Genomic DNA, 27,686 nt, shown 5'->3' with positions numbered 1-27,686 from the left:
GGGAGAGGGAAGGTGGGTCTGTGGTTCATCTGTCCTTCACCTGCGGTCTGAGTACATCCATCCAGCTGGAGACACAAAGAGCTACGAGGCCACATACTGATTGCCTCCACCCCATCTTCCTATGGCCTGTGATGCATCTCCTCCACCCTCCCTGTTTGCCTCCCTGGTACCACATGGTCCTTTGGGGCTGGATGAACCCTGCGGAGCAGAGATCGCTGACTGTGTGGGTAGCTCCAGCCCTTGCCAGCTGTGGAGGAGAATTGCCAGGAATGATGCCTGGAAGCAGTGCACGGGATATTTAGTGCATCCCAGTGGAGCAGGCAGTGCTTGTGTGTGAACTGGGGGGCTGCGGGGACATGGGGTTGGGGAGGACCTGGCTCCGATGTCTCTGCATGGTGGCGCCGGTGGGAGTGTGGAGGGTGCCGAGGAGACATCGATGCTGGTCGTTAAGTGTTCTGGCACACGGAAGAAATCGAAATCACCGGCTAATGGGACCCATTAGCTCCGTGCAGAGCGCCAGCAATTGATCTGGGGTCTCGTGTTCGTTTCTCCCCTTGCAGAAGTTGGGCACACACAAGGGCCCCTGGATGGGAGCCTCTACGCTAAAGTGAAGAAGAAAGACTCCCTCCACGGCAGCACCGGTGCCGTCAACGCTGCCCGGCTCCCGCTCTCAGCAGCCCCCAACCACGTCGAGCACACACTCTCAGTGAGCAGCGACTCGGGCAACTCCACCGCCTCCACCAAGACCGACCGGACCGATGAGCCGGGGGTGACCGGGGCACCCAGTGGCCAGGCGGTGCTGAGCCCCGAGGAGAAGCAGGAGCTGGATCGTCTTCTTGTCGGCTTTGGCTTGGAGAGCGCGCCACCCATGCACAACCACGTGCCCGGCCCTGCGCCGGCGCGCCTGCCCGCCGTGCCGGGCCGCCACGTGGTGCCGGCTCAGGTGCACGTCAATGGGAATGCCGCGGCACTGGTGGCCGAGCGGGAGACGGATATCTTGGATGATGAGCTGCCCAACCAGGATGGGCACAGTGTGGGCAGCCTGGGCACGCTCTCCTCCTTGGATGGCACCACCACTGCCAGTGAGACCGGCTACCAGGAGGCACCCCGGGTGGGCAGCCTGTCCTCCCTTCCCAATGGCCCCTCGAGCTGCAACGGGGCTGAGAAGCTGCTGAAGGAGGGGCTGTATGATGGCGAGCTGCTCTCCAATGGTGGCTACCCGTACAATAACCAGAACACCTTGATGGGCCACCACCTCCGTGACACGCTGCCTTCCTTGCGGCCCTCGGCATCCACTCAGGAGCACCTGGCTGGCTACCCACAGCGCCTGCCGGGCTCCCACGCCTCAGGGTGGCTCCAGCCTCAGCCACTGCCCGGTTCCCAGCCCTACCTGTATGCCTACGACCACCCTGGAACCTACCGCTCGCGGTCCTTCCCGGCAGTGGACACCGCCAAGTACGACGCGAACCCCGCGCTGCCCCAGGCCCCGGCTCGCAGTACCAGCAGCCGGGAGGCTGTGCAGAGGGGCTTAAATTCCTGGCAACAGCAGGGAGGAAGCCGGCCGCCTTCCCGGCTGCAGGAGGGCGGCATGGAGAGCCACAGCCCCAGCATCTCGAGCTGCAGCCCCCAGCCCAGCCCGCTGCAGACGGTGCCCCCACACAGCCACAGCATGCCCGAATTCCCCCGGGTGCCCTCTCGCCGGGAGATTGAGCAGTCCATCGAAGCGCTGGATGTCCTCATGCTGGACCTCGCACCTGCTGTCCACAAGTCACAGAGTGTGCCGGCCACCTCCCGTCAGGACAAGGCGGCCGGACCCCTGCCCTCCTCCCTTTCGACCCAGCCCGTTGCTGGTCTCTACGCCCGGCCGACTCCGCAGGTGTCCCAGCCGAGGTCCTTCGGCACATCCGTGAGCCCTGTGGTCTCTGAGCCCGGGGGCAAAGCCTATTCTCCCGCAGAGCTGGACTACGGGGTGCATGATTATCGGGAAACCTATTCACCCTACAGCTACCAGCTGGCATCGCTGCCAGAGCCCAGGAGCTACAGCCATGCCCCGGCCGAAGCGCAGATGGGCACCGTCCCACTCGGCACCTCGTGCTACAGCCCTGTGGGGTCTCAGCAGCAACTCGCCTCCTCCCCACCTTCCCCCACCGTCCCAGCACAAAGCCAGATGCCCCTGAAGGGACCGGAGAGCTATGAAGAGCTGTCGAGGTCGGCAGAAGAGCCCTTGAATCTGGAGGGCCTGGTGGCCCACAGGGTGGCAGGTAGGATCCTTTGATTCCTTGGGGGGATGGGGAGGATGCATGTCCCGAGGTGCTGGAGCACACAGGGGTGGCATGCATGGTAGAGCTGAGGATAAGTGATGCGGAGACTTCTTGTCCGTGCTGGATCTGGGCTTGGGATTGAGCCACCTGCCACGGAGACAGCAGCACAGGCTGCTCCTCTTTGCTGAGATCCTCCTTTGCAGCTTGCTGTCTGCAGCAGCATTGACCAGAAGGGAAGGCGTGGCTGAGGGTGTTGGATTCCCCCCATCCTGTTAGGGTAACAGGGCTGGTCCATCCCTGGTGGTGGGGCCAGTTGCTGGGTCTCAGGGGGATAGCTTTCTTTTGGGGAGAATATGGAGAATCTTGGAAAATATTTTCATCTCTGGCTGAGGTTGTCCTGCTTGGATCCCACTTGGACATGGTTTTCTCCCTGCCTGGAGTGTGATCTAGTGTAGGGTCCCAGCAGAGAACTTGCCTTTTGTTGGATGTAGCTGTAGTCACCCCTGATTTCAGTCTCTGCTTTTCCCCCTGGATTGCTGGGTTCAGTGCTCTGACCTTCTCCTTGGGGTGCTGCTGGAGTGGGGACTGTCAGCTGTAATTCTGCCCAGCTTGGCGCAGGGTGGTTTGAATCTGGTCCTAGCCGTTGGGCAGTGGTCAGGGGCTAGGAAGACATTTCCCAGCCCTGCCAGAGGGGTTTGGTGCTTGGCTGGGTGCACTGCTGAGTGGCAGTGCTATGGCTGGATGAAGGCATTAGCTCCGTGCTGTGGAGGGGAAGCTGCATCCACCAATCCCCTGCCCTCCTGCAGCTCTAGCTTAGGGGCTTTGGGGACACAACAATGTCCCAGGCACCCAGAAAGAAGGTGCCATGGTGCTGCGGCGGCTTGGTGCCCTCCCTCCTCACTGCTTTGGCTGCAGTTGTTCAATTGTGGAGTGACATTTGGGAAGGGTTTGGGGCTGTGGGCCAGCTCATGAAGCTGGGGCTTGGCAGCCCTGACCCTTCCAAGTCTGTGCTCAGTCCAGAAACTCGTCCGGCATTAAAGGGAGGGGGAAAAAGCTTGGCTGGAAAAATCCAACAGCATCAACCTCCCAGGAGTGGGGACTGAGTCACGGGGTGGGGGGCAGGAAGGGTCCCAGTGGCAGGAATGGGATTGAGGAGGGTCCTAGAGTTGTTGGAAGAAGTTTGCATCCGTCTGAATCTGACCTCTGTGATCCAGATCAGATTCACAAAGGGTCATGGGGCTTTTGCAAAGAATTTAAACAAACCTAAGGACACACAGATGCCCAAACTGCGCTGTACGTCTAGATTTAATATTATAAGCAGCACATGCCTGCTTTCCCCTGTCGCCCCATATGAAGTATTAAAATGGGCTGGAAAAGTGAGAGGAGGAGGAGCATTTGCAGTGTGTGGGAAATGGATTTTTGATGTTGACTACCAGAAGAATGCATCCCCCCAACCCTTGAGTCAGGTCCTCAGGGCTGGGCTGGGGTCACTGTCATCCCCTTGTAGCCAGTGGGTTTCCTTGGGAAGAGAGAGGCATCTGGGGCATGGTCCCCAGCCTGTGGCCACCTGTCTCTGCTGGAGCTGTGCTGAGGTGGGGACAGCGCAGGCGGGTGGCCTGACCTCTGGCGGGAACGAGGTGTCCTGAAGCCAGCATTGGGAGGGGACGGCCAGCGGGGACAGTGGGGCATGGACATGTTTGTTTACATTCCCTGCTGCTATAAATTGCCTGCATGTCCTGGCGCAGAGATGAGGAGCATCTCACACCTCCTCCATTCTTGGTGTGGGAATGCTCCCGTTCCTTCTTCCTGCTGATGCTGGAGGGGAAGAGATGGCACAGGGCAGTGCTGGCATGCCCAGCATCTCCCCACGGAGGAGAGGTGGTCCTGTCATCATTTAAGTCCCCCTCATCACCTAGCAAGGCACTTGGGGTCACCCCTTCTTGTCCCAGTCCTGAGCATTCTGTGTTGAAGGGGACCTGCATGGTGTCATCCCTGAGGGGATGGTGATGGGGCAACTGTGGTGTTGCACGAGGCTATATATGACTGATTTCCCATATGGATTTATGTGGTGCCTGGAGCCAGCCAAGCTGGCTGATGGAAAAGCAGCTCCAAGCAGAGATCGAGTTCCTTCAGACCCCAAATGACCCCAGACTCATCTGTTGGACCCCAGATAATATTTTCTCTCCTTTTCTTTCTCTCTCTCTCTCTCTCTTCCCCTCTGTTGTATCTTGTGACATTTGTCCTGTCCGCCCCTTCCTCTCTCTGTGGGGGCCTGTGTCTGTCCTCTGTGACCTCCCACCCTCCTTGCACTCCCTGTCCTGGTATGCTGGCAGAGTACAACGCCAAGCTCAGGGAACTCAACAAGAGCATCAAAGTCCCCCGTCCTCCTCTGAACCAGCAACGGTCCTTCTCCGGTTCGTTCATTCCACCTCCTTCCTTTCCCCTCCTTCCTTGTTCTCCAGCCTTTCCCATCCATCCTTTTCCTTCCTTCTCTTGCATTCTTCCCTCTCATCCTTCCTTCTTTCCTTTTCCCATCTTCTCTCTCTCCTTCCCCTTCATCCCTCCTTCCTTCTCATCCTTCCTTCCTCCTCTGTGCATGCCGAGTGATCTGTGTGTTGCATGGATATGGGATGGAGGGGGGCTCAGGAGACCATCTCCATGTGGCATTGATCCCTTTTCTCAGCAGAGTGATGGTAAGGGCTCTCATTGAGCTCCTACAGTGATGGGGGAGCCCCTGGCCCTTGGTACAGACTCCCCTGCCCACGCTTGGTTTTGCCTCTCTTCCAAGCCTGGCACTGCTTGCTGGTGGGGTTTTCATTGCTGGGCCAGTTCTGGACCTTTGCTGCATCTCCTTCAAGCTTTGCCCTGACTATAGCTCACCCCCTGGGGAAGCAGGGGCTGGGGTGCAGCTCCGCAGAACCCAGATTTAGCCAGTTGTCAGCCCAGGAGGGTCTTTCCTATGTGAGTTTAGGGATCCCCATGTCTTGGTCTGCATCTGGAGGGTGTGGGCTGCTGAGGCTGAATTTCATACAGTGTCACTTTTGTTCCTTGAAGGTGAGTCTGCACTGTGTGATGTGTGCTGGTGACCTGCTTGGTGATTGTTGTGCACACACTTGTCCCAGGGCAAGGAGAAGGTGGGAGATAGAGTGGGGCTGGGGAGTCACCACCTTTCTGTGTGACCTTTCTCTCCTCACTGGCACCTTGGGTTTCTCCCCAGGAGGACCAAAGAGGTTTGAACACTCCCAGTCCTCAGCCCTGTCATATACCTCAGGGTAAAGTATTTTATCGTGCCCATTTGAGGTAATCAGGTGGGATGTGGGGAGCAGTCTGTGCCAGGATGGGGTGAGATGGGCTCTGGTGAGGAGCAGCACAGGAGAATGTCTGTTCCTCATGCAGGCAGGGACTGAGTTTGCATCTCTCTTTCCTGGGTGTTGTGTGTCCCTGTTTAACTGCTGAGTGCACATCCCTGAGGGCCTTGGGATGCTTCTTTGTTCTCTCCTGTTTGCTGTGGGGATATCACTTGGCTCTTGCCTGGCAGTAGTTCTAGCATCTCATGGCCTAAAAGCAGTTGCCTCCTGATTTGGCCTAAAACTTGGCTCCCCAGCTGCAAAATTACCGGGGTTTGCTGTCCCTCCTGTCTCCTCCTTCCCCAGCTGTTGTGCTCCCTGCCCTTCCCCAGCCCTAGAGCTGTGCTGAGTCTCAGGACAGTGGGTTGGTACTAGGTTAGGTACTTAGATGAGCAGCAGAAGCAGTGACAGTGCCACAGGTGTTGGGTGAGAGGGTGAGGAGTGGGGTGCAGGCTGCTGCTCCCCCTCTGTGAACAGGAATCTGCCATCCTGCAGCCAGCCACGGTGTCCTTGGGAGTCCAGTGACAGTACCATGGCTAAGAGAGGCTGTATGTCTGCTGAGGGGGCAAAGCAAGCTGGGGAAAGGAGAATTTGTTTTTCAAGCATAGTTTCCATCCCATAAATCACCCAGGGGGTCGGGGGAGCCATGCTCAGAGCCTGGGTTTCCTCCAGGCTTTGCTCCGGGCGGCCTGTGAAGTTTCCCACTCTCCGCTCCTGAACAATGAGTCCCTTTTTTCCCTTCTCCTCCCTCCCCTCCCTGTGGCCCCGGCTGCTTTCCATGTCTGGGGAGTGGAGCAGCCAGAGCTTGCTGAGCTCCTGGGTGTCCCAATGGGCCAAACCCAGCACCCTGTGGTTGTGTGACGCGAAGCCCTGGGGATGGAGCAGGGGGTCCCACGCTGCAGATGTGTGATGTGCACTGATAGCCAGGCTCCATCCGTCTGCCTCGTTTAGTGCTTCCCAAATGAAAAATGCAAAGCAGGGTAGGCGTGCACAGCTCGAGGAGCCAGTCCCTGCCTCTCTGAAGTGCTCGGGCCCTGCAGCTCACTTTGGAATGGGCCAAGGGATGCTCCTGGTGATGCTCACACAGTGTTCAGGAGAACCCAGAGTGCACGAAGTGGAAGGAAAAAAAGAAAATATAAGAGCTTGCTTTTTTATTTTCCCCCAGTATCTTGTTTTTTCCCTGTGTTCACAACTGTGGGCTTCAGTCCGTTGAAGTGAAGAGCAGGACAAAAGATAAGCAATGCTGCCCGTACTTGCAAGACAGCTTCCCAGGGACCCTCTCTGTCCCCCCGTTCTCTCCATGAGTCTTTTTAATGGCCATCCCCCATGCCAGTAAGCACCTGCAGAAGGGATCGGGAGTTGTGTTTCAAAGCTGCTCTTAGTGGAATTTTCCAGGCCGCCTCCGCGGCTGGAGCCAGCCCCGTTGGCTCGAGTCCCCCGCCTCGCAGCCTGGCCGCCTCTCCCCCCGAGCCGCGATTTTATTGTTGTTGCCATTCACTGGGCTGATTATTTAGAAATGTGCCCAGGCCACCTCCTTCCCTGCTGCCCTCCCAGCGCTTTCCCCGGGCCGGGAAAGCTCTGGTGTGTGTGCCCAGCAGTGAAGAGGGGAGGTCAGCGGGCGTGAGGCGTGGGTCCCATGCAGAGCCCCATGAGGAGAGAGGGGAAGCAGCTGATAGCTGGTTTTCCTCCGCCAGCCCGTGGGAAAGGAGTTGGTGTTTGAAAAGTGCATTTCCTGGAGCATGATTCTGGCCTTTCTCCTTTTTTTTTTTTTTTTTTTTTTTTTTTCTCTTTTTTTCTATTTTTCTTCCCTAATGTGCTGACCAAGGGGAGCATGAGTGCTCAACGATTCTGTGGGAAAAGTAGAGGGGACAGTGTTGTCACCTCTGCTAATGGGTAAGAGTGTAAGTTCCACGGGGCTCTGATCTGTGCCCATGATACTCTGTGGGGTTGCTGTGCACTGAACCCAGCACCATCATCCATGAGCCCAGATTAACCTCTTAACCAGGCGAGGTGGGATAGAAAGTGTATTTGGGCACTGCCAGGTGCTGGGAGCTGCCCTGCCCTGTGCCAGCTTTGTTTGTGTTCCTGGGCTTTATCCCAGCCAGTGAGGATCTCCACAGCCCAAGAAACCCATTCTCCTGTGATGACTGGTCACTCTGTTCTTCCCCCCAGGCTGTGGACATTGGTGGCTTATACTGCTGGGACCTGGGAAGGATGTTTTGGGGGAGATGGAGGGGAGATGCTGATCTCTCCTTACAGAGAGGCTTTGCACTGGGGACAGAGCAGCAGTAGTTTTTTAAGGTTCCCTGCAGCATTCCTCTGTTGGGTTTTTTCTTTTTGATCCAGTGCTCCCTCTGCCTTGGGGATTCACAAAACCAGTTTTTTCCACTGCTGTGGTTGAAGCCACATCTGGCTGTGGGAGCAGGGATGCAGGCTGAATACAGCTGTCCTTGTGATGGGTAATTTGGTCCTTTCCCACTCTGATGCTGTCAGGAGACCCTGTTGCTTCCCTGCTCTGCAGGGCTGGGCTGTCTGGAATAATCTCAGGATGCTCTTGCCCCTTGCACCCACTGGTGGAGGTTGTTGTCTCTGAAAATCTAATGGTGCTTGGGAGGGCTAGTGCAGCAATTCAGCCACTAGCCACAACCCTTGTTTTATCACCTGGTCCGGGGTCACTGTTGTAGGGTATATCTGCACCAGTTACCCATGCTGGTTTGGGGGTTTGATGAAGGTGAGTGCTAAGCTGAGACCTCTCAGGTCAGGCCTGGAGCATCTCCTGCTGGTGCCCATCTCAGCTGGCAGCTCCTCACCCCTCTACCACCCTGTGCTTGCCCTGCAGGGGCGCAATCCCGGGAGAAGCCTCTGGAGGAGAGCACAGTCCCTGCCCGCAAGCGGACCCCCAGCGACAGCCACTATGAGAAGAGCTCACCAGAGCCCAGCTCGCCCCGCAGCCCCACCGTTCTCTCACCTGAGGTGGTCAGCACCATCGCAGCCAACCCTGGAGGGAGGCCCAAAGAGGTGTGCCGGAGTAGAGGAGTGCTGGTGTGGAGGGGTGGCTGCCTGGCCTCCAGGGAGGGGGATGGCTTGGTCAGCATTCACAGCATCCATAGAGCTGAGGGTCAGTGATGGTTTCTGTGGTGAGGGTAGTTAGCAGGGAGGAGGTGCAGCCCTTCCCTCTGCCCTCTCCTTAGGGTGTCCTAGAGGTTTATGCCCATCACGGGGATGGGACTGACCCTTTCTCCTGCTCTCCCCAGCCTCACCTCCACAGCTACAAGGAAGCCTTCGAGGAGATGGAGGGTGCCTCCCCCACCAGCCCACCCTCCAGCGGCGGTGAGATTTCTCCCCCCACCCCAGCCTTCCCTGTGTCACCACAAACCCCTTACTCCAACACCTGTAAGTGCCGTGGCTCTGGGAGGCAGAGGGGCTTGGTGGGTGGCTCTGGGCAAGCCAGAAATTTGCCAAGGGTCAGACAGCTCCAGGTTCCAGACACCCACCGCCATTTTAACCACTTCTCCTCTCCATCCTCCTTTCTCCTCCACATCTGCCACTCCATGCTGCTGTCAGCATCCCACTTTCTTCAGCATCCCATGCTTGGCACCCTTGTCTTGGCTTTTTCGTACCCTGCACTCTCTGGAGTGTTTTCATGATCAGATCCCAAGGTGGGATGAGGAGAGGGGCATGCTTTCACTCCATCCCTGCATCTCCAGTCCTGCATCTCCCCATTTTCTCCTACTGGCATGGCATGAAGAGATGCAAAACTGCAGTGGCAGGCAAGTGGGACGGCAGTAGGAGGGACTGAGGATCAGGAGGGCAGACTCACACACCGTATCACTTCTTGCTCGCAATTTCAAAGGCAGGAGGGGAAAAAGGCTGGGCAGCAATTCTTTGCATGCAGCTTGTCTCTGCTCCTCCAGCACAGCGTCTCTGTTCTGACTTACCCTGTCTCAGTTGTGGTGGGTTTGTGTGGACTGGGTTTGTGTGACCAGCTTGAGCGACGAACCCTGAGGAGCAGCCACACGTTGGCACAGCACGGCTCGGGCCAGAGCAGTACGGTGGAGCAGCCAGTCAACTGGGAAGCCCATTAAAAAGATGGCAGTCCCCCCCCACCCCCATCCCCTCGAAAACACTTCTGTAGGCTGAAGGCTGAGGGATTGCTATAGGGTTGGGAATGCTTGGGCTGAGCACAGCCCCCTCTGATACCATGTCCTGATATCAGCGAAACCACCTGCCCCCACAGCTCAGCCTACGGGACTTGGGGTTGTTTTCTTCTGTACTGTTGCTCTCCCTTCCCTGCAACCCTCTGATGTTTGAGCCCTGTCTCTTGGGATGAGGAGATGAGTGTGGGAGCATCACTGGGGTGCTTGGCAGCTCGGAAATGGCCCTGTTCTTCCTGGGGACTGAGAGCTCGGCCCCAGGGTAGCAGCAGCTCCTTTGGCAGTGGGTCAGTGGCTCTGGGGAATGAGTCACTTGCAGAGGTGACGGGGACAGGGGTCGTGGCCCCAAGACAGTGCTGTTTATCCAGCACCAGCCAGGGAAGCCTGGGAAGCTTGAAGCTGCAGCTTTCAGGCTTTGCCAAAGTGGCCCTGGGGGATACAGGAGCAATTCCCCTCTGTTGGGGGATTGTGGTCCCGGAGAATTCGTGGCCCTGTGAGGAACCTGCTGCTCATCAGCCAGCTGAGGTGTGAGCTGACAGTGTGACTTGGGGATTTGAGGATTTGAGGAAATCAGACACCCACTGGGGAAGGTGCTGCTGTCTTAGTTTCCCAGGGACTTGGCTGCTCGGCTGCTCCAGCCCCAGGCTGCTGGGTGGACCTGGCCTCAGGGCAAGGCTCTGGCTTTCCTCTGGATCTCCCACCACCCACTGCATCCCAGCCTCACCACAGGCCCTGTGCCTGTGCCACCAGTCAGAGACATTTGGACACTGCTGGAGGCCTGTACCCTTTGGTCTCTCTTGCTGAAGATGATGCCCTGAGGTTTCCCCTGACATGGGAAAATACAGCATCAGGGAGATGGGGCAAACTCAGTGGGTAGGAGGAGAGAGGAGGTGCAGTCTGCCCTGCCCTGTGAAACCCACTGCCATCCATACACATAGCCATACATATACAGCTCCTCCTGGTGTGTATGTCTGGGCACAGGGGTGCAGAACTCACATGTACATTGCCAACCCTCTGTGTGAACATTCTCACCCACCCATTGAGCTGGTCTGGAGGGCAAGGTTTCTTTGGCAGTTCTTCTGTCCCTTCTGTGGGGGTGATGAGCTGCTCTGGGACAACTGGATTCCAGCTCAGCCGGATGTGGGGATTGACAGAAAGGAGTTCACGTGTGGGAGAGCTGGGTTGTGGTGGCTGCTCACATAAGGGAAATGAAAGGGGCTTCATGCCTTTATGGTGGGGCTTTTTGGGGATGGTGTTGGGGGATGGGGTGTGGGCCTGTCCTGATGGGAATTGTCCCCTTTCTCCATCCTGCCAGCTTTGCAATGAGGCAGGGGGCTTGTACCCAGTCATCTCCTGCCCTCTGTCCTCTCCCAAATGAGGAGATCAGAGGGGGATCAGTATCCTTCTGCAGGGTGTTGCTTCATACGAGGGCAGCTCGTTCTCAGCAGCCCTCCCTTGCAGCCAGTGGGTGGGATGCGCTACGGGGGCTCTGAACCCATGGGCAGCTCCCACCTTTCTGAAGCGTCACCTCCCACCCCTCCACTAACATTCTCTGTCCACTGTGCCGACAGTGCGTTCTCCCCCTGGCCTGGCCAAGACCCCGCTCTCAGCACTGGGGCTGAAACCCCACAACCCGGCTGAGATCCTGCTGCATCCAGTGGGAGGTGAGTGCGGATGCGGGGATGTTTTTAGTGGGGGCATCTGTGAGGATACCCTGGAAGGGTCCCTAGTTTGGAGAAGACACTTCCACCTCCCTTTTGGGGCCAGGTGGCCATGGGGGTCCTTGTCGCCTTTTTTGGGAACTGAGACTGTGTAAGCCTAGGGGATGTTGGTGCTGGCCTGGGGGGGCTCAGCACAGTAGGGTCTTCAGTGGTGAAGGCTAGATAACCCTGTGGCCCTGTTTCCTGCCCAGCCCCATATTCTTCCTCTCCCACCCCCTACATTCCTTCTCCTCCCTAGGACAGCTGGAGACAGTTTGCTCTCTGGGAGCTGAGCCTGTCAGCCAGAACAATATCCAGAGCTCTTTCTATCCTGGACAGCGGTCTCTGAGTGCAAAGGCCTTGCTGTCCTGGGGACGTGTCCTGGAGTAGCCTGCCAAGCCAGACCTTACTGCTTTCCGGCACCCAGGGCCCCTTCCTGAGCCAGCCCAGGGCTGAGTGTAACCCCCTCAAACCCATCTGAGCCTGGGGGCCACAGGTTGATTGAACTCGCAAGACCCTTCTCCCTCTGCCCTCAAGGGCAAGCTGATGCTTTTTTGGTGCTTGCTGGGCTTCTTGGAGCAGCCCTTTGGTTACTCTCTGCTGCACTGTTCCCTCTTTTCCATTTGAAGCCAGTCTCCTGGGTTTTGGACATAATTTCTGGGATGTTGACATGATGTGGGGGTGTCTGAGGCTGGCTTTCAGTTTGGAGCACAGCATTGAGAGGTGTGAGGCTCTCCTTTGTGCTTTGTGTGCCCCTGCCTGAGCAAGGCAGAGCTGCTTAACCCTGATTTCTCTTTCTGTCTCACACCTCCCTTCCTTCTCTTCCCACTCCCATCACTCCCCTGCCCCTCCGTCTCTCAGAGCTAGAAGGGGAAGCGGGCAGTCACTCTGAAGAAGGTAAGAAAGGCTTTTCTTTCTCTGAATCTCTCTTCCTCATGCAACCTCACTGTTGGGACTGTCACCCAGAGCAGGCACAGGTGACTGTTCCAGCAGCCTTCCCTTGCGCCGTCCCTCAGGGGTGTAGGACCCTGAGTTGTCTGTCCTGCTCCCTTTAGAGGAGGGGCACATCATGCCTTGTGTCATGGTAGGATTTCTCAGTGTCCAAGTTGGACTTGAAGGTCTGTCACATTGTGTGGCAGTCATCCGTGGGGACTGAGAGCTCTTTGTCAGCGAGCGGCATCCTTACTGGTGGCATGCTGGGGATACTGGCACGCTACAGCCAGCTTTGGATGAGCCTGGCAGGGATCTGAGAGCAACAGCCCCAGTTTTAGTCTCCTTCCCTCCCCTTTTGGCTTCGCTGTTGCCATTCAGAGTGAAAATAAACCAAAGTGCAGCACAAAAGGTCAGCAGGCGCAGAGGCCACCAGCGTGTTGCCAGCTCAGCTGGCCGGGCAGTGGTGCAGCACCAGCAGCCAGTGCACATCTTCCGCCCGCCAGGCAGCTGCCCAAACTCCCCCCACCTCTCCTGTCTCTGGGTTGCGCCACTTTGGGGCTGCCAGGGATGGGGCTGAGCTGGGACATCAATTCAGGAGTGGCTGTGCTGATGGTGCAGGGACTGTGGGCTCTGGGATGGCACATCTCATGTGGGGATAGGGACTTTGGGAGTGGCTGTGATTCCTTGGAGTGCTGCCTGCTAGGCAACGGTCGTTGGGTGGTTTTGCTTCCTCCTTTAATGAATTTTTGGGCTCTCAGAGCTGGGATGAGGAACTGTGTGTTCAGTAGGGGTTTTGGGGAAAGGGTGTCTCTTCTTGGTGGGTGCGGTGCTTCCTCTAGCCCTAGCAGCCATCAGCATTTCTCCTTGGAGGTTTCTCAAAATGCACACAACCCAAACTTGAACACTGTGTGATACTGGAGAAAGCGTTTGTTTGAAAAAAGTTCTACTTTCAGAACTGATTTTTCAGTGATGGCTTTTTGGATACATTAAATGAAGCAAAGCTGGGATAAAACCAGGCTTTCCCCCTATAAGTTCCCCCAAGCTTTACCATTTCTGTGCAGCTTTAAGCCTCCAAAGACTCAAATGTTGCCTCTTCTCTCCTTTCCACTAAACCCTCAGGAGCTCAAGCTGCCCTGCATCTTTGTCCCCTTGCATGATAGTTGACCCCCAAGCAAGGATGTCCAGTGACCCTGCACTGCCTAGGCTGGGTGGCCACCAAGGGCCTCTTGCCCTGCTCATCCTCTCTAAAATGATATTTTTGGGCATTGAATTTACAGTTCTGAGAAGGGACTGGTGTTTTGGCTTACCTCTGGCTTAGGACCCTCTGCTCTTAGCCACACATTCCAGGAGCCACACTCCAGGAGGGGCAGTCCCTGCCCCTCCGTGCACTGCCTAGCAGATCCCAGCTGGAATGGCTGCCCTGTGTATGGGGTTGGAAGATGCTTTGGCAATGTGGGAGCTCAGGGTGTGGCTGTCGGCTCTGAGGAGGCTTTAAAACAGCCTGACACAGATGCAGTGCTGGGGATTTCTGGCCAGAATGCAGTCCTGCTTGGATTTGGGATTCCCAAACAAATGCCCGTCTCCTTGGTGACTCAGAGCTTCTCTATTTTCCCACCCTTTTTCCCATCTCCAGAGTCCATTCCAAGAAAACACAAGGAGGCAAGATCAGATCAACCTAAAAAAATCCTGCCTGAAACTTCCCAACTTTTCTTTTCTTTTCCCCTGTCCTGTACTGAATCAGTATACTAATCAGTATACTGGAACCTGTGCCCATGGTCACTCACCTTACTGTGGCACAGCCCCAAAGCCCCCTGCTCCTGCCTCCTTAGGAGGAGCTGGCATTTTCACAGCCTTATGGTCTTAACCTCTTGTAGGTTGACTCATATGTACTGTCTGGCTAATTTTAGTCTGGGCTGGGGAGCTGGGAAGGGATAAAGTGAGTAGCTGTGAAATTAATTTAATTACCTAAGCTGCGATGAATTTCTTGCAGCTGCCCTGGGTAGTGCCTCATCCCTGTCACTCAGGATGTCCTGCCTTAGATGCTGGTACCCAGCCTGTGTAGAGGTCCATCGTCTGGTTTTGGCTCAGATCTTCCCTGGGGTTGTTGGCCAGGGACATCAGCCTTAGGGTGGGACTCATCCTCCCCTCTCCACAGACAGATGGGGCACAGAGATGCTGCCGGGGAAGGACTGGGACCTGTGATAGTCTTTTTCCTTGCCTGTCTCTGCTCCAGCTCTGAACGTGGAGCTGTGCATTGGCGTTGCTGACTGTGTGCAGGCCAGCTTGCCAGCAGGCTGAGCCAGAGCCCAGCTGTTATGACTAGTAATAACATTAATAATGTTTGTCATGCTAATTACTACTGCAGAGCTGCTTTGGGCATGGCCAGCCTGCAGCCAGAGACTGGCAAGGCTGCCTGGCCCATAGGATTTGATGCCAGTGGATGTTGTGTAGGGCAGGCTGAGGTGTGACATGGCTGCAGGGCTTGGCGGAATGGGACTAAAGCTGCAGCCCCTTCCTCTGGTGCAGCTCTTGGTGGGGGCTGTGGGCTGTCAGGGTTGTCTGAGGGATGGGGACCAGCCTGGGTGGAGCAGGAGGTAAGGGGGCAAGGTATGAAAGAGGACTGGTTCTGGTGTCTGCCATGGCTAGTAATGGCCAGCCCAGCCTGCTGCTCCTGGCACGGGACGTCTTGGCGACTCTAAAGGAAAATTACTTTTCTTGGTCGAGATCATAGGCTCTGGTTTCAAGCTGGGTTGGGAGTGAGTGTTGGATGCTGCAGTGGAAATAGCTGGAGTTGCCCTCCGGTCTGCTGCTGGAGACGGCTGGGAGAGGTGGGCTGCAGGGGACAGGGACCACAGGGCATTGTCATCAGTCCCGTGTGAGTCAGCGCAGGCTGGGCAGAGTCACCGGCTCTATTTTTAGGGGCTGTGGATGAACAGGGAGCAGGACGTGTTCCCTGTGGCATCCTGGGTGGGAGGGACGCTGACTCAGAGCAGGGTGAAGGGGCTGTGGCAGGCAAAGGGATCGTGGTTCCGTGTTCCAGTCCCCCCAGGGTAAGGGAAGACCCCCCCCCGGCTGGGGTCTTCAGCATTCTTGAAGCAACTTCAAGGTCTTGAAGCCAGATGTGTTTTTGCACAGCCCCTGGTGGAAGAGGTAGGGGGAAATGTTCATCTGGGGGAGGTCAGCTCAAGCACCTTCACTGGCGTGAATTGTGGATCCTGGGAAGGGTGTGGCCCTCTTCCCATGCAAGCTGTAGGTTCATCTGGTTTCACTTCTCTTTTGCTGCAGAGCCCAGGAGCTATGTTGAGTCAGTGGCCCGCACGGCCACAACGGGCAGGGGAGGGACACTGCCTGCTGCCCAGCCCGCTGCCCAGCCCGGAGGCCCAGAGGTGCCCACCAGGAATGGCACTTTCTCCAACTCCTTCATTGCCCCCAGCCCTGTCTCCACCAGCAGCCCTATTCACAGCATGGACGGGTAAGGCAGTGCGTGCAGGTCCCAGGGACTGGTGGGGCTGGGGCTGAACCCTGCCTGGCGCACAGGCTTAGAGTCACAGAATCATTAAGGTTGGAAAAGACATCCAGGATCATAGAGTCCAGCCTCTGACTGAGCATTGGCACTAGGTGCCAGGTCCAGTTTTTTCTTGAACATCTCCAGGAATGGTGCTTGTTCCCGCATTAAAACTGCCTTTGCAAAGACCCACATCTCTCCATGCAAGTATCCCAGACCACTTCAGTGCCCTGAGAACATGAATCTGGGTCACTGCTGGTCACTTGGTGGTTACTAGACCTCAGAAACATCTCACTGGGAACCTGGACCCTGGAGTGGGAGGAGGGATGGGTTGTGCTAACCCCTAGCCCTGGGTTAGGCTGAGCATTAGTCCTCTGGGGTGAGATGGAGCCATTGTCCCTCTCCTCTGTCCATCCTGTCTACCCTGCCCATGAGGTGTTCTGCAACCACACAGGCCGGCAGGGCAGAATAAATCAGGTGTTTGCTGGGAGCAGAGCTGAAAAAAGGCTATATTCCTCAGAAAGTCATATTTTGAGATGGAACTGGGATTCATGGTGGAGCTAAAGCTGCCTCTGGTTGCTTCCGTGAAGCTGGCTGGACCCATCCCATGGTTGCCTCTGAACAACCAAGTACCTGACTGGCTCTGTGCCTCGGTTTCCCTGTGTGCCACATGTGGGAGGGTGCCAGTACCAGTCAGCAGCAGAATGAGCGGTGGAGCTGAATTCTACCTTTCTTTGTCTCTCCTCAGGGCCTCCCTCCGCAGCTACCCGTCAGAAGGCAGCCCCCACGGCACGGTTACGCCTCCCCATGCCTCAGCTGAGCCCTTGTACCGGTCGCCTGTCGGCTCGCAGATGCCCTCTGCTCACAGCAGCTACCAAAACTCGTCTCCATCTTCCTTTGCAATGGTCCAAGGAGGGGTCCCGGGATCGGCATACAGCAGCCCCGACTACCCTGATGGCCGAGCTGGCCTCCAGCCGGAGCCCCAAGCTCGGCCACAGCCGCAGGTCAATGTGGTGGGTGTCCACACCCTGCCAGGGAGCCCGCGCAGCCTGCACCGGACAGTGGCTACGAATACGCCACCCAGCCCCGGCTTCGGGAGAAGAGCCATCAACCCCAGCATGAGCGGTGCTCCCGGCAGCCCCGGGCTGGGCAGGCATGCTGTCGTGGCCCATGGCAACCTGGTGGCACCACCAGGGAGCCCCAGCCTGTCCAGGCACCAAGCGGCGGCAGCCACATCCCCTGGCAGCCCCCTGTACGGCTATTCCAGCCCAGAGGAAAGGCACCTGACACTGTCTCGGCAGAGCAGCTCCTCTGGCTACCAGCCTCCCTCCACGCCGTCCTTCCCCGTCTCCCCAGCGTACTACCCTGGCACGAGCACGCCGCACTCCTCCTCCCCGGACTCGGCTGCCTACCGCCAGGGCAGCCCCACGTCGCAGCCTGCTCTGCCTGAGAAGCGGCGGATGTCAGCTGGGGACCGCTCCAACAGCCTCCCCAACTATGCCACTGTCAATGGCAAGGTGTCCTCACCCCTCTCCAGCGGCATGTCCAGCCCCAGCGGTGGGAGCGCCGTCGCCTTCTCCCACACGCTGCCGGACTTCTCCAAGTTCTCCATGCCAGGTAAGGGATGCTCTTGGAGGTCCCCGTGTCCTCCTGCCCTACTCAAGGCTCTCTCCTCCTCCTCCTTGCTGCCCGTCAGGAAAGGGATTGCAGCCGTGTCCTGATTTACCCCTCCTGTCCATCCGCAAACCAAAGGCACCGCTGGGGCTGGGGCCATTTCCTGCGCTTTCTGACAAATCCAAACAGGAAAAACACCGACCAGCATCTCTGGCATAAACAGCTTCCAGAGATGTGTATGAGGAGATCAAAGCTCCTGGAAGTGATTTTTCTCTGCCGTGGGGATGCACTGACCTCTTGGCCCCATTCCCAGAGAGCTTTACCCTCTCAGACCCTGCTGCGGTGCTGCCTCCTCATTTCAAATGGCGCCGTGCCCTGGGTGCCATCCTGCCGGGAACGCTTCTGCCAGCTGCGGTAACAGACACCTTGGTGACGCCAAGATTGGGCTGATAGGACCAGGAGAATAAAGCTGTGGGGCAGCGGTGGCTCCGGCTGCTGGGCCAGTTTCTCTGCTGAGCAGGCAGTCCTTTGTGGGCACTCTGGCACTCGTCCTGGCCCCGTGACTCGTGTGGCCAGGGACCTTTCCCAGTGGGAAAGCATGAGCAATTTAAACCTGTAACAATTAACAAGCAGCTTGGAGAGGGGAGTGAGCCCCCTGCCTCCCTGAAGGTGACCAGATTGCTGAAGGCTGATAACATGTCTCCAGCAGAGATGCTATCCAGTCCTCTCTGTTGTTTGCCTGGTTGGTTTTGGAAAGCAGGTGGTTGTAAGTGTTGCCTGAGTAAATGACAGCTTCACCGGCGGAGGATCAGCTCCCATTGGGGCTGTGCCCCTGGTGGGCTCTGAACAAGGCACAGTCAGGCTGGGGCTGGGGCGTCTTTGCCCAGGGTGGATTGACCTGTCCAGTTTCTCTTCACAGAGCAAAGATAAGGGAAGAAATTTATGAAGTGTGATCCAAATCTTTAACATTAGAGAGCAGTGAAGGTTGTCCGAAGTCAGGATCTCCCTGGCACCTCCAGACATACCTCCTTCCTCAAACAGTTTTTATTTCACGTGGCCAGCTTCTTTTAAATGAATACTTCCTATTTCAGCTCTGGCTTTGTGCCACAGGGGCTCATCTGATGCACAGTCCTTTGAGGGCCCTTGAGCTTGGACTTAGCTTTAGATCCCCAGCAGCCCCATCGAGTATCTGTAGAATATCTGTCAAGTATCTGTAGAGTATCTGTAGAGTTTCAGATACAGCATCTTTCAACTTTTTCTTGTCTTTTCTTCCCTTTCCTGCAGACATCAGTCCCGAGACTCGTGCCAATGTCAAGTTTGTGCAGGATACTTCCAAGTACTGGTACAAACCAGACATCTCCAGGGAGCAGGGTAAGAGGATGGCACAGGGTTGGGAACTGGGATCTGTGTCCCCATGTCTGGAATCACAGGGATTAGCAAGGATTTCCCTTATGGATTGTGTTGAAAGTGAAGGTGAATAATGCCTGCTCAGGCTGTTGCATATGGGGGTTGAAGCCCCATTCGGCTGCAGGTTTGTGTGATGTGGGCTCTTCAAACCTTATTTTTGGTAGAGGAGTCCCTGCTATGTGCAGTGGATCTATGTTTGCAGTCTGGAGTACAAAACACCTGGATCTTGAGTTAATAATGCTCAGAGGCGTCTTGCAAACGTAGCCAAAATTAGTGAGGAGAGCATGGAGGTGGCAGGATGCCTCTAGGGGCATGGTCCCAGCATTTGGGCCTTGGTTCCTGCTTGCTCTCCAGTAGGAGATAGGCAGGGTGGGAATTGGAGATGCCCACACAAGGGTGGTGGAGGTGGGGGGAGATGAGCCTGTGCCTGGCAACCCACTCAGATATGCAGGAGATGTGGTAACACTGTGGTGCCTGGCTCTGAGATGTGGAGCTGGGGCAACCCGTCCCAACCCACACCTGCTGGTGTCTTGAGGGTGTGTTGGTTCTCCCTATGCCATCTCTGAGTTCTGCTGTTCTCTTCTGCAGCCATTGCCTTGCTGAAGGACAGGGAGCCGGGGGCTTTCATCATCCGAGACAGCCACTCCTTCCGGGGAGCCTATGGCCTCGCCATGAAAGTTGCTTCTCCGCCTCCCACGGTCATGCAGCAGAACAAGAAAGGTATTGTGCGCCCTTCTCCTTCCCACGCTGAGATGCTTTCCGTCGTTCAGCCGGGGCGAGCGGGCAGCTGGGGCTGCTGAGCCAGTTGTGCCCTTGGGTATGTGCTGATGTGGCAGGATCCCTGCCTCCCAGGGCACAGGGAAGCACCAGACACCCTCTGCCCTGAGCTGTGGAGGGCTCAGGAGCACTTGCATCTTGGACTTTGGTGTAATGAAATGGGTACAGCCTCTCCAGCCCACCAACACTGTGGGGGAGCTTGGCTTGGGGTTGACCCTGTGCAGAGGGACAGATTTGAGGAGGGTGTGTGTAGTGTTTGGGCCCCTCCCTTGAGCTGGAACACTGGTATCTTAATAGTACTGCATAGTAATAGGAGGAGCATGGCTCTGGTCTGAGAACATCTCATCTTTTCCCAGGAGACTTGACCAACGAGCTGGTGAGGCACTTCCTCATTGAGACTAGCTCACGAGGTGTGAAACTAAAAGGATGTCCCAACGAGCCTAATTTTGGTAAGTGCCCCCGGCCTGCTTTCCGCATGCGGGGTTGGGTTGGGAGAGCCTTTCCTTCACCATACTGTCAAAGCAGAACTGTCAGGTGTCTGGGAGAACCTGTTACTGCCTCTTGTCCCTGTGTAACTGAATCCTGTGGGCATTTGGAGCCTCTGATCATGCACACTCATGAGAGCACACAAACGTGCCTGTATGCAAAGGTACATACCTTTCTGCACATGTGTAGAACAGCTGATGCTGCTGGGAGGTTGGAGGGCAGGGGCTCCCCTTGTTCCATTTATTCCATGAATAATGTCTGAGGAGCTGCAAGAAGACCTTTTTCATTCCTAAAGTGGCCCTGGCACCTCTGTCCCCTCCCTGAGGGGCCCCTCTGTGGAGGGCTACATGGTGGTTTCAGTGAGAGGAATTGCCACCTGTGTCATTAGATCCATTAGTGAAGAAACCCATGTAAAAGTCTGTTTCCATCCACCTAAGCAATGGTGACCTAATCAGGGAAAGCTGGAGTTTCTTATTCCTTTCCTTGGTTAATGATTATCGTACTTTGGATTGTGCAGTTTCATAGCCCAATGATTTTGCAAAAGGATCATTGTATTAACCCGGGAGATGCAAACAATTCTTCATCCTGCAACACTGGCCCTATGCTGACCATCTTCCCTCTCTCCCCAGGCTGTCTCTCAGCGCTGGTGTACCAGCACTCCATCACACCCTTGGCCCTGCCCTGCAAGCTGGTCATTCCTGACCGAGGTAAGAGCTAGGAGCAGAAGGCATTGCATCTGTCCCCACAGCCTGCAGGGAGGGGGTAGGCTTCCAAGCAGGGAGCACCAGTAACCATCGCGTGTCTTCTAGATCCCATGGAGGAAAAGAAAGACTCTGCGTCAGCCACCAACTCAGCCACAGACCTCCTCAAACAGGGTGCAGGTGAGTTGAGAGGGGTTATTGTGGGGTGAACTTGGCTTGCAGTACTGGTTGACCCCATGTCTGCTGTCTCCCTTTCCAGCCTGCAATGTCCTCTTCATCAATTCAGTGGAGATGGAGTCTCTGACGGGCCCTCAGGCCATCTCGAAGGCTGTTGCTGAGACGCTGGTGGCTGATCCCACGCCCACAGCTACCATTGTTCACTTCAAAGTCTCTGCACAAGGCATCACCTTAACGGACAACCAGAGGAAGTAAGAGCTTCCATGGCCACATCTCTGGCCAAAAACCAGTGCTGGCTCTTTCCCAAAGCCAACAATACTGTGATTCAGGAAGTGTGTTGGTGAAGGATGTCCCTGGGATGGCATCAGCCTGGTCATGGACATGGCTGAGCTTTTACCTTGACTCTTGGAACATCCTATGGGAGACCTATGGCAGTGTCCCCTGGGCTGGTGGAGCTGGGTTGAGGTGGCGCTGACATTCCCCTCTTTATGTTTCAGATTGTTCTTCCGAAGACACTACCCCCTCAATACCGTCACCTTCTGTGACTTAGACCCCCAGGAGCGAAAGTGAGTGCCCTAACCCGGGGAGAGCACATGACCCCCAGCCCTTTCACTCCTCTAGCCTCCTGGGATGCTTGGAGCAGGGTCTTTGCTTGCTCTCTGCACTGCTCTTGCAGAGAGCAGGAATGCAAGGTCCCCTTGGATGCTGTGGTGCAATGCCAGCTTCTTCTGGTGGCTTTTTGATGTCTCCGAGCACATTCATGCTGAGGGAGAGGTGCATCATTTTTCCATAAAGTCAAGCCTGTGCAAAGCCAGGCTGGCCTTCCAGCATTGGCCCTGTCTCTCTGTGGGGTGCAGGAGGGAGGACCATCTCTCACACCTTCTTTTCTCCTTGCAGGTGGACTAAAACTGATGGCAGTGGCCCAGCCAAGTAAGTGCTTTCTGTGCTTCCCAGCAGATTCCTCCCAGCTGCTGTTGAGGCAGCTTCTGCCTGTGTTTCGGCATTGGCTCGGAGATGCCCTGTGCAGGGCATCCTGGCTGTCTGTGAGATGGGCTCAGCTCTCAGGGACTCTGGATGCATCTTTCAGCCCCAAATTCCTGGTCAGATCAGGCATGGCTCTTGCTGAACTGACCAAACTGGAAACTCTCCCAACAGAATTGTTGGGAACCAGCTTATGGAGCACAGCTGGAATTAGGCTGATGGCATTTGAGCTACTGGTCATCTCTTCCCTTTCTTCCTGTCCTTCCTGTCCTGACCCATGGGAGCACAGAGCTGTTGGCTGAGCCCATTTCCAGGGGCCAGCTCCCACTAATTTTAGCCATTGTGTGACTGAAGGGGTTTTTATTAGGATGTCCAGCTGCTGGGATATTTCCCCTCCCCAGTTAGAAATGCCATAGCCTGAGCCTGTCTCACATTCTGTTCCCCCTGTATTTATAACTTGAGTTTGCACATTCTAATTAAAAAAAAAATAAGGGACATTTTATTCATCAGGGGAGAGACAGACAGAAATAACCAGATGGTCTCACTCAGCTTCCTGTGTCCTTGCATGGCCTTCACCTCTTAGAGGGTCTCCCCCAGTGGCCAGCCCATCTCACCTCTAGCTTCAAGAGGCCAAGCCAAGGCAATGCCGTGGGCGTTGGAAGGTCCCTTCTTTGGGACAGACTTGGGAAGGGTGGCAGAGATGTTCAGAGCAGGGGCAGTTTGGTCAAGAAATGATTGAAAGCTGGCCTTCAAAGAAACTGCAGCAAAGGGAAGAGGAGATGGGCCTTCATCAGGCTGGTTTGGGATTATCCCTCTGTGTTGAGAGAGGTGGATATTAAAGAGGAGAACTGGGACAAGACCATGTTGGAAGAGGGTGATGGTAATCGTTGCAGGAGCAATATTGAGGCTCTTGCCTTCTTCCCACACAGGCTCTTCGGCTTTGTGGCCAGGAAGCAAGGGAGCACCACAGACAACATCTGCCACCTCTTTGCTGAGCTGGACCCAGACCAGCCAGCTGCAGCCATCGTCAACTTTGTCTCCAGGGTCATGCTTGGCTCTGGCCAGAAGAGATGAGCTGGGCACTTGCGGGTGATTCTTGAATTTTGGAGAAGGACTTGGAGCTGATCCGAGAAGGAGTGTGAGGAAGTGCATTGTGGGAGAGGGAAGTGAATTGGGGGGGGGGGAAGGGTTGGAATTTTGGAGGAAAACAGCAAACAACAAAAAAAACACCAACAAAACCCCTAAAAACTCAACACAAGCCAAACACACACATAGAGGAACCACAGCCACGCACCTACAAAAGAGAGCCACAAAGTCACGCCAGACAGGATGCATGTCACATGGCAGGGAAGGTGACCAAAGCAAAGGAGGCAGTGAGAGGTGTGCTTCCAGCTTTCAACTTCATGGCCTCAAGTGGTGACATCCATTTGGGACTGAATGTGGAACCATGACTGGTGTTTTCCATCTGGAAAAAAAAGAGGCAACTGGCAAAACCCATGGAAGAAGCTTCATCCCAGCAGCTCCATCTGCTGTGTGTTTGAACTGACCTGTAAGAGATAATGACATGTGCTGCATCTATGGGACACCAGAGGAGATGCTCTCAGAAACCTTCCCTTGTCCAGCTGCAGAGGAGGGTCCTCAGTGATCCCTGTGCTTCCCCTTAAACCTGCTCATGACCTGGTAGCTTGCTGGGGACATGGGGAAATCGGTCTGGAACCTTCCAATCCCCGGGGAGCTCGGCCATGGGCTGACCTTTGCTGACCCAGGGCCCTGCACCAGTCACAGGTGAGATGCTGTGAGTCCACCCAGAGAGGTGGGTCACACTGTTTCTCCACTTCCCCAGAGGTTCTTGTGCTCCCCAGCCTGTGAGGAGGTGTAGGGGTTCCTGCCGCCCTGTGCCTGGGGTAGGTGGATACTCCCCAGGAACCTGGAGGATGCAGAAAGTCGCCTCCTCTCCCATCTTCCCTTTTTCCCTCCCGTCACTAATCCTCCTTGGCAGTTTTCTCCTGCGGCCTGTCACATTCTCTTAACACAAAAAAAGCAAAACAGAAAGGAAAAGAATAGTTGTAATAATAATAATGATTATAATAATAGCGGTTGCTGGCACAGGTGGGTTGCCTGTGCAAAGCAGCAGACCCGTGGCTACCCCTATCTAGCTTTTCGGAGACACGCAAGCGGTTTTTAAATTGCATGGACATTCAAGCTGCACGAAAGGCAATTGACTACAAGTAACTCAGGCGCTTTTTTCTCCTTTTGTTTTGGAGGCCACGTTAAAAAAATAAAGAGGAAGAAAATTAAAAAAAGAAAAAAGGAAGGGACCTGCAGTGGCTGGGCAACTTTGGCTCAGTGGGGAGGTAACAGGTCCTCTGAGAGCCACCCTCGTTGACCCATGTGTGCCCCCAAAACCATCTGATTCGAGGCGTGTGCCCCCGAAATGCACCATAGTTTTGCAGTGATTTCAGTGCTGTCGGCTTTTCCCTTCGCTCTGGTAGGTGAGGAGGGCAAGTTGGGTGGAGAGAGGGGCAGAGGGCCCCTGTGCCACTACAGGGGGAGAGATCGTGGTGGGAGTGCAGCCGGTGGAGGTCCTTGACCTGTGGTGCTGGGGAGGGGGCAGAGGATGCTTCGGTCATATGTGCAGGTTTAGGGCAGGGGGAACGGTCCAGCTGGAGGTGCAGGGTCATTGCTGAGCCCTCTGCTGCAAATATTCCCCCTGAGAGCTTTTTTGGGCAAAGTTTTCAGTGCAAAGTGGCCCAGATAGTCTTTTGGGGACAAAAATTAGAAACATAGCACTGCAGTGCCCTGGAGAGCTTGTCTCCCGTGGACCACCCTTGCCTTTATAGCTATAATATATATACAAGCTATACTGACAACATACTGTAAGCTAATGAAATTTTAAGGAGGAAGAAAAAAAAAAAAAGGTTAAATTTACACTCAAAAATATTTATTTTTGCCATATTGCTTTCTGCACATCATATCTCCCCCACTATATCTCCCCCGCTTCCCCTGCCCTGGGGAAACACCTGCATGTTAAAAGAAAATCCAGAGCAAGGCAGAATAGAGATGGGGGAAGAGGCGGGGGCCCCTGTGTCGGGGTGGCTGCGTGTGACCGGTGCGTGTGTGCGGTGTGTGTGTGTGCGGGGGAGCGAGCGGCGTGGGCGGCCGGCCAGGGCTGCCGGGCCAGAGGCTGTACTGATGTACTGAAGTGTGAAAGGATGGGTAGCGAGGAGTTGGTTGTGAGATGGTGGTGGGGCAGGAGGTTCTGGGGTGGGGTGGGGGTCGAACCCTCCCCCGTTCCCTGGCCGCACAGATGCAGAGATCTTTTAATTTTTGATATTTCCAAAAAGCGATTCCCTCCTTCTGCGAAATTCAAGTGAGACAAGAGACGATCTCACCCGTAATCTCCTCACCCTGCCGTTCACCCATCAGAGAAAACACTGTGTTTATAGATATATAAAGATATATTTTTGAAAGCCTCTATTTTTCAGACTTGGTTTTCTCACTGCTAAGAAAAGAGATGATAATAATGTAATTTTATTTTAATCTGCTGCCTTGGAAACTGGTGCTTGGAACTCCTATTTCTCTTTATCTCCCCATACGAACGAAGCAGATCTAAACACCCCAGAGATGTTGCATAGAAGCCGACCCCAGCAGATACCTGCCAGTAGCATCACGCCTGCTTCGGGCCCCGAGCCTCTCCCGGCTTCCCCACTAACCCACTAGCTGAAAATTTAGACTGTATCCAAATCTCAAACACTAACAAAATCATCTGATGATTGTATTATTTTTTTAACACACAGCTAATCACCTTCCAATGATGTAGCCGGGTGTTTATCAGCTCCCTTTAAAGGCACTTTGTTTTCCCTTTAGCTAATTTTTTAAAGAAGGTTTTAAGGTGTAATAACCCTTTCTGTCCCCAGGAGAAACCGTCAGCAACATTTAGGATTGCCCAGGTCCTGGGGCTGGCGGGGACCTAGTGCTGATATTTTTTCCTTATGAAAGGGACAGAAAATACTCTCTGTTTTTTTTTTGGTTTTTTTTTTTTTTTTCCCAGTTTTGGTTTGGTTTTTTGTTTTTTTTTTTTTTTAAGTGCGGTCATGCTATTTGAGATTCGAGCTCACACGAATTAAGCCCAGCATATGTTTTGTTGTAATCACACTGCCGTTGTCAGCAGCCGGATGGTATCTCTCTCGCTCACACACACACACACACACACACAAACACATCCCTCCTTCCTGCACAAAGAACTGCATATATTCTTGCCAAAGATATCCTTAAAAACGCACTTTTCCCCACATATATATAGATAGATATATATTATTTTTTTGTGTGTGTGTGTAAATTTATTGTACGTGCCCTTTTTGTGTCCATTTGTTCTTTGGAGAAGCCCGTCCTGCCTTTGCTGTCGATACAGCTGTCTATTGGGAAACGCTCCCTGGGGAGGTAATTTGCTGTCTGGCCTGCTCAGTGGCACCTGCAATGCAGAAAATATGGGGTTCCCATTGAATGGGGCTGCCTCTGGCTCTGTCCCTGGGAGCCATTTTGGGAGATGATCCATATCATCAGCTGCTGATGGGATGTACCACTGCATGGTCTTCACCAGTCCCTTATCACTGGTGGAGACAGCAGGGCTCATGGTTTTGAGCAGAGTTTGGGGTTGCTCTGAATGCAACATTTGCTGGCTGCCTCCTGGTCAAATTACACATGAAAAACAAACCAGGTAGGGGAGAAAAACCCAACCCAGCCTCTGGGCATTGATTTTTTCAGTGAATTCAACCGCCTGAACCAAAGCGCAAAGTAAATCCCCACCTAGCAGGTCGGGCAGGTAAAGAAACCAGTTGCCCCAAAAACCCCAGACAACAGCATCAACAAAAGGCAACCCTTCCCGTTGGAGCAGGCAGGATGATCAGACAGCAAAGGAGCCCGCAGGGGCTTGTTTCATTTTGTTCGTTTGTTTTGCAAATTGCGAGGTTGGTTTGGGGTTACTAATTTTTTTTTTCTTTTCCTTAAAAAGGAAAAAAAAAAAAAAAAAAGAAAAAAGGAAGCAATATGACGTTTCTGTTGGCGGATCCTGTGCCGCCGTGTTATGCGTGGGGGTTTTTTGTTGTTGTTGTTGTTGTCTTTGTTACTTTGGGAATGTTACAGATTTATTTGCTAATCAGTGTTAACAAACAGTTTCAAACTTTTAGACTTGCCCATTTCTGTGTATTTATATAGATGGAAAAAAATACATTATATTTTGTATCTTTATGCCCATAATGTTGTCGTGCGTGTAAGGATGACTTCGGTCGCACCATGTCCGTGTGTGAATGTCACTCCGCTGTTGTCTTCCCATTGTACAGATGTTGGATTCTTTGCAGTTCATTGTATGGCTTTATAAAGTGGTAAAAAAAAACAACAAAAAAAGAGAACCAGTTATATAAAATATACTGTTGCTTGGAATGCCAGCTTGGTGTTTGGATTGCTGGAAATGTGTCTTGAAGTTTAAGGCAGCATAGGAATAAATGCTCTGGGTTTTTTTTGCACAGGGGAGAAAAACCAAAACAGAACCCAATCCCATATGAAAAGCTGGCGGGTGCTGTGTTTTCTCCGGGCTGTCGTTCCCCCTGTTCCTCGATGGCAGAGTGGGGCCCCCGGACAGACGCC

At 54.6% G+C, this 27,686-nt stretch overlaps 1 protein-coding gene across 9 annotated transcripts in view; it reads left to right on the top strand.

The window, feature by feature from the left end:
* TNS1 (tensin 1) overlaps positions 1–27,482 on the top strand; it is a 66,257-nt gene extending 38,775 nt beyond the window's left edge. For 8 of the 9 annotated variants that reach the window (XM_040069400.2, XM_040069405.2, XM_040069401.2 and 5 more), the window contains 17 exons: positions 561–2,261; positions 4,595–4,675; positions 8,448–8,626; positions 8,863–9,001; positions 11,334–11,426; positions 12,324–12,359; positions 15,681–15,867; positions 16,649–17,517; positions 18,799–18,885; positions 19,510–19,641; positions 20,055–20,147; positions 20,814–20,891; positions 20,994–21,065; positions 21,145–21,313; positions 21,560–21,628; positions 21,960–21,992; positions 22,973–27,482. In XM_040069400.2, coding sequence (XP_039925334.1) covers positions 561–2,261; positions 4,595–4,675; positions 8,448–8,626; positions 8,863–9,001; positions 11,334–11,426; positions 12,324–12,359; positions 15,681–15,867; positions 16,649–17,517; positions 18,799–18,885; positions 19,510–19,641; positions 20,055–20,147; positions 20,814–20,891; positions 20,994–21,065; positions 21,145–21,313; positions 21,560–21,628; positions 21,960–21,992; positions 22,973–23,117 — 4,163 coding nt within the window. In that variant the 3' untranslated portion in view covers positions 23,118–27,482. The remainder of the gene's footprint in view (positions 1–560; positions 2,262–4,594; positions 4,676–8,447; positions 8,627–8,862; positions 9,002–11,333; positions 11,427–12,323; positions 12,360–15,680; positions 15,868–16,648; positions 17,518–18,798; positions 18,886–19,509; positions 19,642–20,054; positions 20,148–20,813; positions 20,892–20,993; positions 21,066–21,144; positions 21,314–21,559; positions 21,629–21,959; positions 21,993–22,972) is intronic. The other variant, XM_040069404.2, reaches the window with a different exon arrangement.
* The last annotated feature ends 204 nt before the right edge of the window (positions 27,483–27,686 follow it).

This window comes from Hirundo rustica, chromosome 7 (assembly GCF_015227805.2).
Source record: "Hirundo rustica isolate bHirRus1 chromosome 7, bHirRus1.pri.v3, whole genome shotgun sequence".
Taxonomy (NCBI): Eukaryota; Metazoa; Chordata; class Aves; order Passeriformes; family Hirundinidae; genus Hirundo; species Hirundo rustica.
Note: the sequence above shows the minus strand (reverse complement) of the source record. Positions and strands in the feature narration are given on the sequence as shown.